The 12,492-nt window shown below is 39.2% G+C and overlaps 1 protein-coding gene across 1 annotated transcript in view; it reads left to right on the forward strand.

Annotated features, from left to right (window-relative positions):
• Nucleotides 1–10,896: 10,896 nt before the first annotated feature.
• The window catches only part of LOC149156978 (uncharacterized), a 201,200-nt gene continuing 199,604 nt past the window's right edge, over nt 10,897–12,492 (forward strand). Inside the window, exon 1 of the mRNA XM_089445479.1 lies at nt 10,897–11,635. Within this exon, the coding sequence (XP_089301605.1) occupies nt 11,219–11,635 (417 nt within the window). The 5' untranslated portion in view covers nt 10,897–11,218. The remainder of the gene's footprint in view (nt 11,636–12,492) is intronic.

Consider the following 12,492-nt stretch of genomic DNA (forward strand, 5'->3'; position numbering starts at 1 on the left):
GAAGATTCAAAATGGAACCTCGCCAGACAAAGTGTCAAAGCACTGGAAGCTGCTGCAGGTTTTTCACCGTATCCACTCACACTTACAAATCCTTAAAACAATAAGATTTGTTCATGTTAGAAGGAAAGCAAATATGCTTGCAGATAGGTTGGCCAACGAAGGAGTGGCCAATAAGGACAGGGACTCTTGGCATCCATGGGAGTTGCTTCCTGCCGGAAAGCTGCGGGAGGATTGTTTCACGCTGGCAAATGCAGATTGGGATTCATGGATGGACAGTGTTGATCCAGAGGACAGGGGTGAGGATGACATCGCCTAATTCGTCTTCGTTTTCTGATCATGGTTACTCTTCATAACTTACATGGCTTTCGGATGACGGATGAAGGTTTCGAGTCAGGCAATAACACAAATTGGACTGCCGGTGTACAGTTGGCTCAACGGGTTTCTGTTGGCGACTCCAGGAGGATGGCTTGGAAAGGCCGGGCTTAGAAAGGCCGGTGGGATCGGACAGATGGTCTTCATTTGGCGATACCACGAACGCAAAACCACAAGTGGTATATCGCGCGGGCTTTGAATGGTATCTGGTTTAGTGGAAGAAGCATGCGATTCCACTTAGGGGGTTACACGTGGCGTCGGGATGAGAGAGGAAACCGCTCTCATCGCGCGGTTAACCTCCGTGCATCTCGGACGTGTGATATCTCCGTGGGGCGTTGGATCGGGCTGCTTCTTTCTATAGTTGGGATTAGTCGTGTGGGTTGCTCAAGGTTCCGGACCGATGGGCCACAGTGGGACCCTCTGTGGGCTCGGCTCTCCGCAAAACCAGATCCCACTTCCTTGAATGGTTTTCGCGTGGCACTATGTTGGTTTCTGGTTTTTTGGTTAATGCAAGCGATTCCAGTCAGGGGGTGACGCGTGGCAATGAGGGTAGAGAGGAAACCGCTCTCATCGCGCGCTAATCCCCGAGCATCTTGGCCATGCGATATCCGCGCTTGCCATTGGATCGGAACCTTGTCTTCAACGACGGGGATTGATCGAGCTAGTTGCTTGCTGACTGTTGGTTTGGGTTGTCGGTCTGTTGCGCATGGGTCTCGTACCCGTTTGCTCAATGGACTCTCCTTTTTGTTGTTGTTGAGTCATTCTGGGGGTTTCTTTGGCTTGGTTGTTTCGGTCCTGTAAGCTTCCTTGCCGCCCCTACTGTCTGGGGCACTCTGTATATTATGTAATTTACTTTGATTAATAGAAGGTTTGTCTCTTACTTATCAAAAAAGAAAATATTTGATTTTAATAAATTAATTTAAATATTATTTTTCAAAAGCTAGCCATTACCTATTAATATTTTTAATAAATTAATGAAATAATATCATTATTTAAATTTTTTTTTTTTTTTTTTTAAAACTAGCCGTTTAATATAGCCTTTACTTAATAATATTTGTTTTTAATATATTAATAAATTAATATTATAATTTAAACGTTATTGTTCAAATATAGCCGTCACTTGAAATTATGCCCCTAACATTGCTCTCTATTTAAGCCTTTGCCATGGTCTGCCTCTTCCTCTGGTCCTGATGATGAACCACACTTGTTGGTTCGAAACGGGTTAGCCAAAAAATTCTCTCATGTGATTTGTACCGAAAGACTTCATTTAATTCATTATGAATCACAAAAACTTGAATACAAAAAATAATTTTAAATTATAAAAATTAAATTTATAGAAAATATTTATATTTAATGATAAAATAAAATTAATGAAATATTATATGAATCATGATATTTAAAATTTAAATCTCCTCTAAATCAAACCAAAAAAATTAAATAAAATTCTTATTATTATTTTTAATATATTTATAATTTTATAAAAATAAATACATAGCATATATAAAAATAATCTGCTTCGTATTAGAAAGAAAGAAAGAAAGAAATTATTTTAACGTCCACGAGGCTAAAGATAGCCTATGGGACAGATTGCTTTTTCATCTGCTTCATGTATTCGTCCCTTTTTTTGTGAAGCTTCACAATAAATGCTCCCGTCTTCTCGACAAACCCCTCGTTAAGTAGATTATCCCAAGAGCTAGCTGCCAGCGTATCTGCATAATTTTCCCTGTTGTCTTTGAAGGCCTCACATTCTAAAATGAAATGTTTTTCTGTTTCCACTTTTCTGGAAGAACAAAAAATGCATACCCTTTCCTCCCACACTTCCTTTGGCCTTTTCCAGCGCCCTGTTTCACTACGGACTTGATGAGAATTAGTCCTTAACTGAGCAATAAGAATTTTGGCTCTCCAAGAGATATTGGCCTCTATGTATGCTTTTGGTTGATGATTATGAGTGGGATTAAACACTTCAATATAGTAATTTTTCTTTCTCCCTAGCTCCTTCTCCCAAGTACGTTTTTGGAACTTTTCCATAACAAAAGCTTTTATCTCTTTGCTGTTTATGGGGCACGCGTTCAAGCAAATATCCCATTTACTAAACCATTTGTTATTTTGTTGCATCCAAGTTTTTTTGCTCTTGCACAATCTATCATTAAATACAACCTTAGGCCATCTACCCTCTTCCATTTGCTCAATTTTTTTTAAATAACTTATGACTCGCACCATAGCGATTGCTTCAATAGGAGCAGCCCCTGTTTCACTTAACAAGATATCATAAGGCACTGCACTTTTAATCTTGAATTTGTTTGTAATCAAACGCTTCTGAATTTTGTCAATTTGTCTCCACTGCATGTCGGAAGCACTGCTAGCCCACAGTTCACAACCATATAGAATCACTGGAATCACTAGAAGCCCAAAAAGAGTTTGAGTGGTCTTCCAGTCCCATAACTCTACCTCTCTACACCTATTTTGAAAAGCATAAAATGCTTTCCAACCCCCCAAAGTTCTTTTCTTTCTACAACCATTCCAGCTTAGATTTTTGTTGAAGTCAACTCCGAGGTATTTGTATTCCGCAACTTCTTCCAGAATGTTGCCTTCAAAGTAGAACTTATGTTGGTTATGTTTTCTTTTCTTAGAGAAGACCACTACTTTCGTTTTGCTGATATTGACTTGCATCCACACACTTCTACAAAAATGCTCAAGGGATAGTAAGAGCTCTTGCAAACCAAGCGCCGATTTAGCAATCAGAATAAGGTCATCTGCATACAAAAGAAGCCTTATAACAAACTTGCACAAATAGATACCATCACCCCCTTGCGAAATTAACCACTCCTCAAGCTTGTCGATATATAAACCAAAAAGGGTAGGAGATAGTGGGCAACCTTGCTTGACCCCGATATCGCTTCTAAAACTTTCAGAAATGCCTGCCGAAGTTCTAATTTTGACTTTCACCTCTTCATACAGCATATGCACAGCTGCTCTCAAATGTTTAGGAACCCCAAGTTCCTCCATTCTTTGCCAAATTTTATCCCTAGGAACCGAGTCAAACGCTTTTCTGAAATCAACAAAGCAACAAAAGACTTCTTCCTTATTCTCCCAAACTTTTTCAATGATGTGCCTTAAAGTTATGCAATGATCAACTGTTGAATTCTTAGGTCTAAAACCTGCTTGCCCTTTAGCACGCTTATTTCTTTCTTCTGCCGACTTACTAATTTTGTTTTCTAGCATGCTTCCAAATAGCTTTGCAAACAAAGGGTTTATCATGATGGTCCTATAATTGGAGGGATTATTGATGTCACCGCTCTTGAAAAGAGGTATTGCAAGACTAGTTGTCCAATCTGTGGGGAGCCCTTGTTGTATGATGTTGTTGAAGATTTTTGTAATGTGAGGTGCAAGGATCTTTGAGCCCCACTTTAGATATTCTGCTTGGAGTTCAGCTAAGTCTTTTGCTTTTCCAACACCCAACTTTTTGATACCCATCTCTACCTCTTGTACCGTGAAGAGTTTAGTATCCGTGTTGACTAAGGGGGGAGGGTCAACCTTGGGAACCTGCTCATAGAGTTGTCTTGCATAGTCAAACCATTTAGAAGCTGTAATATTATTTCCAATTTGTATTTTTTTCGGTTGGAGCTCCTTCCAAAATAATTTGGGATTATTTTTGCCAAGGAAGATTAGTTCTTCCCTCCTTGAAACCATGAAATCAACGTTTTTCTTGCTTAGTAAATGCTTGTAAGATTTGAGCTTTATGTTGTCCTTGTTTGACTCTTTCTAGATTCTCCTTGCCTTTTTGCATTCCTCGTCAAACCAAGCATTAAACGGAAAGCAATTTGTTTCAGACTTCTTAATTTTTGTTCTTTTGCACTTTGCAAGTGCGCATTGAATTAAATGTGTTAATTCATGACTATGAAGGCTGTGAATTGTAATTTTCTCCTTCTCAAAGAGCCTCTTTAACGTCATTTTGAAGGTATTACAATTTTCTGGGGTCAAAAGAATTTTGCGCTGTGGGAGATTTTGTTGGACATGCTGAATTTTTGACTCTAATTGTTTCTTTCCAATCCAAGAGAAACATAAATAAATTGGCTTGTTATCTGATTTCAAATCCCACAGCTGATCTCCAACCAGAACTTCGTCCATTTTCTCACACAAACCATGCGAGGAAATTACATAATCTACCACACTTGCTCCATTGTAAGTATTGCAAGTGAAATTACCGGACTTCGCCCATCTAGTCAAGCCATTACAAATGACTAAATCAAAGACCCCACATGGAGTAAGCAATTGTTCACCAAAGAGATTGCAGTCCTTGTCCTCTGAAATTCTTTCCCACTGATGATTGCTTTCTTCTGTAAGCCAAATAGGGTCACAATCATCTTTACAACAAAGAATGCTAGCTTGCTCACTTGCAGTCCTAGCATTGAAATCACCCACTATAAGGACTTCACCTAGCTGAGAATATGTTGCAATATCTGCTTTTAAAGCTGCAAATGGGTCTTTGTGGTCAAGCCCTCTACCTTTGTAGATTTTTGAGACTTGTGGCGCAAAATAGCATGCTGCAATTCTGATGTGGTTTGCATTTTCTGATATTTTGAACCAAATGAATTGCTTATTTGAGTCTTCTTTTTCTAACTGAATGAGACGACCTTCTTTCTCCCTTACTAGAACCATGATACCCCCGTGCCCTTTGCCATTCCCTGCTGCCTTGTTCCACACTGCCATCTTCCAGTATCCTTCAAACAAAGGTGTCTTGCACCCTTCATGCTCATGTGTTTCAATGAGGCAAATTATGTCTCTATTTTCCGCAATAGGCCCTAACCCAGGTCCTCGTCTCGATGGGTAACCTCTGCAGTTCCAACAAACTAATCTCAAGGAAACCTGGGTATGACTTGATTGCTATTTATTTTGACGTGCAAGACTCACATTTGAGTCTTTGTCCCTGTTTTCCCGTACTGACCTTGCTTTCTGATTTCCTGTTGAAGAGTTTGTTGCCTCTTCTTTATTACCATCTTGCTGCTCTGTTTTGGAAGGAGGTCCAAATTGCGCTATCACAGCTTTGCCTTTATAAATCCATGCTCTCTTTCCTTCATCTCTTGCTGCCCTAACCTTTAAAATTTCCTCTCTTCTTTCCTCCTGTTGTTTGACAGTTAAATCTTTTTCTAGGAAAAAACGATAACCCCTCAAGAGATGCTTCTTGCTTAGAATAATATATTTATCACGTGAGCTAGGCATAATGACTTTTATGGGCCTGGCTCTCTCCCTGTTAAACTTACCCACCCTCCATGCTTGGTATATTTGTCCTTGCCATAGCAACTTGTCTTTCAAGAAGTCTTTTGCAAGGTCAAGAGTACATTCATTTTTCCCATAGTCTTTCACCCCTTTAATAATTATGTTTGCTGCCCTATTTTGTTTTTCCTTACCTTCACTATCTTGCATGTTGTCAACCTTATTAGCAGAATTACTAATAACTTGAGCCCAAGTTTTGGAAACTTTGGTGGAATCTTCTTTCATTTCTTCTCTTGCGTTCTAGTCATGGTTGTTTATTTGGACAATCATTTTCCCTTTATCCTGGGATGATTTCACATTCACCACCTCTGTACTTTCCACTACAGATTTCTTTACATTTTGCACATCCGCCTTCATGCATTGCCATTCTGTCTTCCCTATCAGGAGAGCTTGATGTAGCAATGCCACTTGTTCCTCTAAAATTTTATTGCTTTCTGCTAACGCCTTGTTCTCAGCCGTTATTATATGAATTTTATGATCTCTTTCCTGCCCTTTAGCTTCTAAAACCTCCAACCTTTGTTTTGCATTTAACAATTCTTTCACATAAAGATCAGATGACCATGTGAGAGGTGTGGATGTGGGACTATATAAGGCAAAATCATCAATGGTTTTTCCTTTGGGCTTCTTGTTGCCACGTGCTTGTGGAGGAGACTTGCTTGGGTGCTTTTTGCGAGGGAGTTTCTTCCTTGTTTGCTCCCATTTTAGACGAGCTATTCTTCGTTTTAGAATGCCCCGATATTGTTTGGCATTGACCCAAACCCACTTCCCAACTTTGGCGGATGATGCAATTCTCACTTGTCCTAAATCATTTGTCTCCACATGTTCTGAAATTTCTGGTTCTTTTGTCATGTTTGAATGCATTTGTTGTTGCTTGCTTGCTGCTCAATACTTCCGTTGCGTAAAAAACTCCCTGCTTTCACACTGCTCACTGTTTGCTGCTCGCTGCTCTTACTGCTGCCCAAATTGCTCTGCTCACTGTTCACTGCTCATACTGCTCACTGTTCGCTGTTCGCTGCTCTCACTGCTGCCCAAATTGCTCTGTTTAATGGGAAAAGCTTTTCTCTGTCAATTCTTTCTGTCACGCCCTTCCACCATACTTACTTACGCTCCCACTCCTCAAGTTGCAACAGCCTGACGCCGGCTTTATCAGAATCGCAAACTTTCTGTTCGCAATCAACCCTCGTGAGCTTCAAGTTCACAAAAAAAAAAGAATAACTGATGCAGGAGCATCAAGACCGTTTTTCCATTTGTAAATATGTGATTAGAGGGGGTGTGACAATTTTTAATATTTCATTAATTAATTTGTTATTTTTAATAAAATAGGAGAAAGTGAGGATTTTGTAAATATTCTTTTAATTAAAAGGAATATGAGAGAAAATAGAGTTAGATAGAAATTCTAGGAAGTGGAAATAGTATGTACGGGACTCACCTAAAATCTATTTAAATTAGATTTAGTTTCAATATTTTAGGGATAAAATCTAGATTGTAGGCGTGTTGAGATATTTGAGGACTTTGTTGAGTGATTAAAAGGATTTGAACCTAAATTGGTTCAATTCAATTTGTATAAATTTATGAGCCTCAAAGGCAAGGAAAAGAGGAGGAGAGGAGGAGAGCGTGAAGGAGTGAGTGTGAGCCTCAAAGGCAAGGAAAAGAGGAGGAGAGCGTGAAGGAGTGAGTGTGAGGTTCTCCTTGGGAGCTTTCGGCAGTTGTAAAAGGCCATCAGTATCGAATATCTGGCCAAAGATAAGTTGTAAGTAGTGTCCTTTTGTTTTATGTAAATAATGTTTGAGAGGTATATGTATATTATTGATTTAATGAGTAGACTTATTCAAGGCAAAACTGATGTGTGTTCATAATGAAATCCGCTGCCCTTGTATAGTGGTAAACTGCTTTGAGTTACAGTTATGCAGTGGTTCTAATTTTCTCGATGCGCCTTTGCTATATGGGTGATTATTGAATACGCATTAACCTTTGGGTTCAATGCGCAGTTGCTGTGCGGGTAAATTATGGATTTTCCTTTGATATATATGTCAACTCTGTGGCTGACAGGGTTTAGATTGTAATCCTTTTATATGGCGGATCTCGTGTCTTTTTCAACACGCAATTAATGGTAATTGTTAACTGTTATATGTGATTTCTGAGTGTCATATCATTGTTGAATGGCGTTGAGTGCAAGTGAAGAGGCGATTTGAGGCCGAGTTTTGGAATTTGGGAACGGTTTGATATAACTTGTAACATATATGGACCGTGGAGCAGTTGCTAGCCGAATAGCGAAAGCACGAAAGTATTAACAGTTGCATATGAGATCATCGGGTTAGTTGATGAAAGTCTTTGTTTGAATGTGTCGCTGTAGCTTATTCAAACTTCACCATATATTGTTTAAAGACGAGAGCAGACGTCTCTGTTGTCTGCGTATTGTGTGCACAACCATTGAAAATTCCTTAATTATATACTTGCTGTGTGTTGTGCAATCGTATTGGCGTTATTTGTTTGAGAAATTGCGTATAGATATATACAGACAGGCCGTAGACTTACGGAGCTGCTGTTGCCGAATATATAGCCGGTGTTGAGCAAGCGTGGAATTGATTTCCAGGCACACTGTTTAAAGTGTGGACGCAGTTTGAAAAGGCCGCATTACAAAACCTTATATGCAGGCGTATGGGGAAAAGGTGTATGTACATGTTGTAGGCCGTATCTACGGGCTGTAGGCTATGTGGGGTATATTCTATGTACTCCATATGTTGTTTCGGTTATGAAAGGACTCGTGGTGTAACCAGGGCCGAGAATGAATTACAAACCATAACTGTTATATATTTATGTATAGCCTCAGTTGCTGTGTGACATAAGTTGGACATAAATCATATGAGTTAGATTTGATATGCATGCCTGCGGCCACGGTAATTTACATTGTGTTATTTGCCAATTGAAATCTGGATTTAATATGCATATATATGCCTGCGTCCACAGTAAGATTATGTTTTGTTGATTGATATTTGAACTCTGATTAAAGGCGAACAGTAAGGCGCACTTCTTGATTGAATCCAGCGAATTGTTTATGGAACTAATGAGTGAGTTATGAATTGGATAATGGTTTTTATAAATTATCTTTAAGTGTACACTGGCGTGTGTTGAATGCATGATTTGTATGCATGGATGTGGTCAGAGATCCTGGTAGTTGTGGCCTGGGAGAGGCCTGGGTCATCAATAACTACCGAATCTATCAGACCCGGCAAAATGCGAACCCTATATAATTACCAACGCGTCAAATGTCAGGTAAACGTATCAAACCCCTGTAAGCTTTCAACACCGCAACGAAGGCTCGAAAGCCTTCAGCCAAATTACAGTATACCCACCAGACCAGACCACGCACTTCGTTTGACAGGTTTCCTGAACTGATTGCCGTCCCTGCTTGCCGTTCCTGAACTGATTGCCGTCCTCCCTGATTACCCCTTTTCTTGCTTCTGATGAAATGAGAACGCGTATTCCCTGATATATTTGTATTCTTTGTTGATTTCCAAAGAAACGAAAGTCCCAAAGCTGAAGCTTTCGCTCTTGGACTGCCCTCCTAAATCCCTTCGATGATACATAGTCAACTTTCTTGACTTTCTTGACATGGCATAAAGATTAATATCTCTCACGGATTTTAACATCATCAATATATAACAACTTAATTTCTAAAAATAAATAATCATTATCAATATATAACAACTTAATTTTTAAAAAAAGTAACATTATTAGTACATAAGAACTTAATTCAAAACATAAATAAATAGCAGCCAAATTTAATCAAGGTCCTCATCAAGATGGCTGAAAGATCAATATCTACCTACCCATTTAAAACTACCAATAGATAACAACTAAATAAAATAAAAACAAATTATTTAGCAATTTAATCAGGGTCATAGCACAAAGATTTGAAAGGTGCAGTTCCGCGTATGATTGCAACAATAAAAACAGATTACTTGTCAAATATAATCAGGGCCATAGCATAAAGATTTAAAAGGTGCAGAGACGCGTATGATTGCAACGGTTAGCCGCTTGTTTTGAAAAAATACGAAAATAATGATTAACAGAGATTTTATTTTACAGACAGGACGGACAAGTAGACAAGAAATGGTTCCCAGACCGAATGGTTTAGAATCTTTATCGATTGACAGCTGTACAGAACTAAACCAAGGTCGGGGTAACTAGGTAAGAGATGGTTACAGACCGAATGGTTAAGTCTCTTTATCGAATGACAGCTGTAGAGTGCCTGAGCTTTGTAAAATAACTGGCCCTTTAAGTGTTGTTCACACAAGTATCATTAAAGGAACTTCTTGTGAATATAGCCGGGGCCTCATTTTGTGGATTCGAATGAATGATTTTAATGACCTTCAACCGTGTAATGGACTAAGAGAATAATAATCTTAATTTATTTTTATATTTTTTTTATGTTTGGAATTTTTGTTATGAGTTTTGATAAGAAAATTAAGAATCTAATTGATTTTATTTTCATTAAATAAATAGTGCATGTTGTAAATTTTTAGATTGTTTTCATATTGATTGAGGATATTTTTATAGGCTGCACACTTCGTGACAATGTGTCACTCAGTCTGCACTACACTTTTATGACAGAAAATGTAAGTTTTCTTCCTAAATTTTTTTGGTAATCTTTCACCTACCAGTCTCACATCTAACCTGGTGTGACCTTATCCTTTGGTGCATGTGGTCAACCTTTAGATTGTCACATCTAAGGTGATGTGACCTTATTCTTTGGTGCATCTGGTCAACCTTTACATTGTCACATCTAACCTGATGTGACCTTATCCTTTGGTGCATGTGGTCAACCTTTAGATTGTTTTCATACTGATTGCATATATCTTCATAGGCTACACACTCCATGACAAAGTGCCATTCTGTCTCCACTATACTTTTATAGCAAAAAATTAAGAGTTTTCTGTTCCTAAACTTCCTTGAGAATCTTCTACCTACTTTGATAACATCTAAAATGATGTGACCTTATCCTCAACTATTTGAGTTTAGTCCAAGTGGGGTTAAGTACTTGCCTGTAACAATCACAACACACTCCATTACAAAGTAACATTCCGTATCCACAAAAAAAAAAATACAAATTCTCCCTTCATAAACTTCTTTTCTCACATCTAAGGTGATGTGACCTTATCGTAAGCCCATAAACTTAACACAGAATATCCACATGCTTTTTAAACTTTGGTCGGCGACTTTAGTTCAGGTGGGGTTCAGAACTTGGCTGCCGCCATCACAGCTCGTGCCGGGAAGCATCGTGGCAAGATGCGTGATCCGTTCCCCAGCCTGCCAACATTTTGGCGTCGCTGTCCTTTTAATTTATTTATTCTGATTATGGTCTCTGTTTTTTTATGATAATATCCTACCGTTTCTGTACTAACTGCGCCAGGAGTGCTCCAATGGAACTGTCGCTCAGTATTTGGATACCATAGCGTCCTGGAGTAGAAAATCGGTAGAAATCTGTAGAATAACGGTAATTGGGACAAGGGGCACCTATAATCAGTAAAAAAATACGTTGGAAATTTGGAAGGGCTTCCTCATCATTGCGATGCGAGGGACAGCGGATACAGTGGGCATCGTCTCTCAGCTCACGGGACTAAACGCCCTCGAACTAATCTCTATGATCGGGAAAGCGGCGGACAGTGCACGGACGCATAAAAGCAAGTGCGACAAGTTTGCCCAGTGGCTGACTTTAGTAGAGAGCACTGTGAGACCGCTACTGATGGATCCAGCGTTGATGGAAATTGGTGGAGCCAGAGACACTCTAGAGCAGCTGGAAGGTGCGTTGAGAAGGGCATGGGTTCTCGTGGATAGTTGCAAGGATAGAAGTTGTCTGTATTTGCTGCCGCTGGGATGTATTTTTGCAAGGCAATTGAAGCAATCGAAAGCAGAAATTGCGGACATGCTCATTCTCATTCCGATCGCCGCCATCCCAAGACATAACGCGATCACCTGCACAACCAAGGTTATCATATTCTCCGGTCCTTTTATGCTGTTTTATTTTGCGTGTCATGGTATTAATTTGATTATATATCTTGTGTTATCTATTCATTAATGCGTACGACAATATATTTTACTATTAGATTTTGTAATTGTTTAAATCTAACTACTCAACGAATCCAACCAGCAATTGTTTAAATCTAACTAGTCAACGAATCCAACCAGCAACGATAGCATTAACGAATGGATAACCCAGAATATATTAGTTGCCTTTCGTATGTGTTTCGTATCAACCTGAGTACTTCTTTTTATTTCTGCAGCGGCATTGATGTCCCACTGAATCTTTTTTATTTCGACAGTTTGATATTCTTCTCATGGTCTTTTTATTTTGACAGTTTGATATTCCTCGTCATGGTATTAATTTGGAACAGAATCTCCACCTTTCTATTTTGTGTGTGATAGTATTAATTTGATTCCCTCTCTTTCCTATCAGCCTCAGTACTTTTTAATTTGATTCCCTCCCTTTCGTATCAGCCTCTGTACTTTTTAATTTGATTCCCTCTCTTTCCAACGTTTTGTACTGCTTCATATACAACAATACAGCCGCAGAGGTAGACAGCTCTATTCATTATCATTCCCTTGGCTGTTTGAGACAATCAATGGAGTTTATCGATGGTTATTACCATGACTACCAATCGATATGAGCAGCACAGAAAAACTGCTTTTGAATTTCTTGCGGGGTTATCAGAGCACAGTAGCACGAGGGGTTTGAATCCGAACAGGGACTAAGAATAGCAGGAGAGGTACGCCAATACTCTGCAACGGCACGCCAATATTCGGTGATAGAATACTCTGCAGCGGCACGCCAATACAGAGACTGCG

Source organism: Pinus tabuliformis, chromosome 9, assembly GCF_031772625.1.
Source record: "Pinus tabuliformis cultivar Carrire ecotype Pingquan chromosome 9, CPIR1, whole genome shotgun sequence".
In the NCBI taxonomy this organism is placed as follows: Eukaryota; Viridiplantae; Streptophyta; class Pinopsida; order Pinales; family Pinaceae; genus Pinus; species Pinus tabuliformis.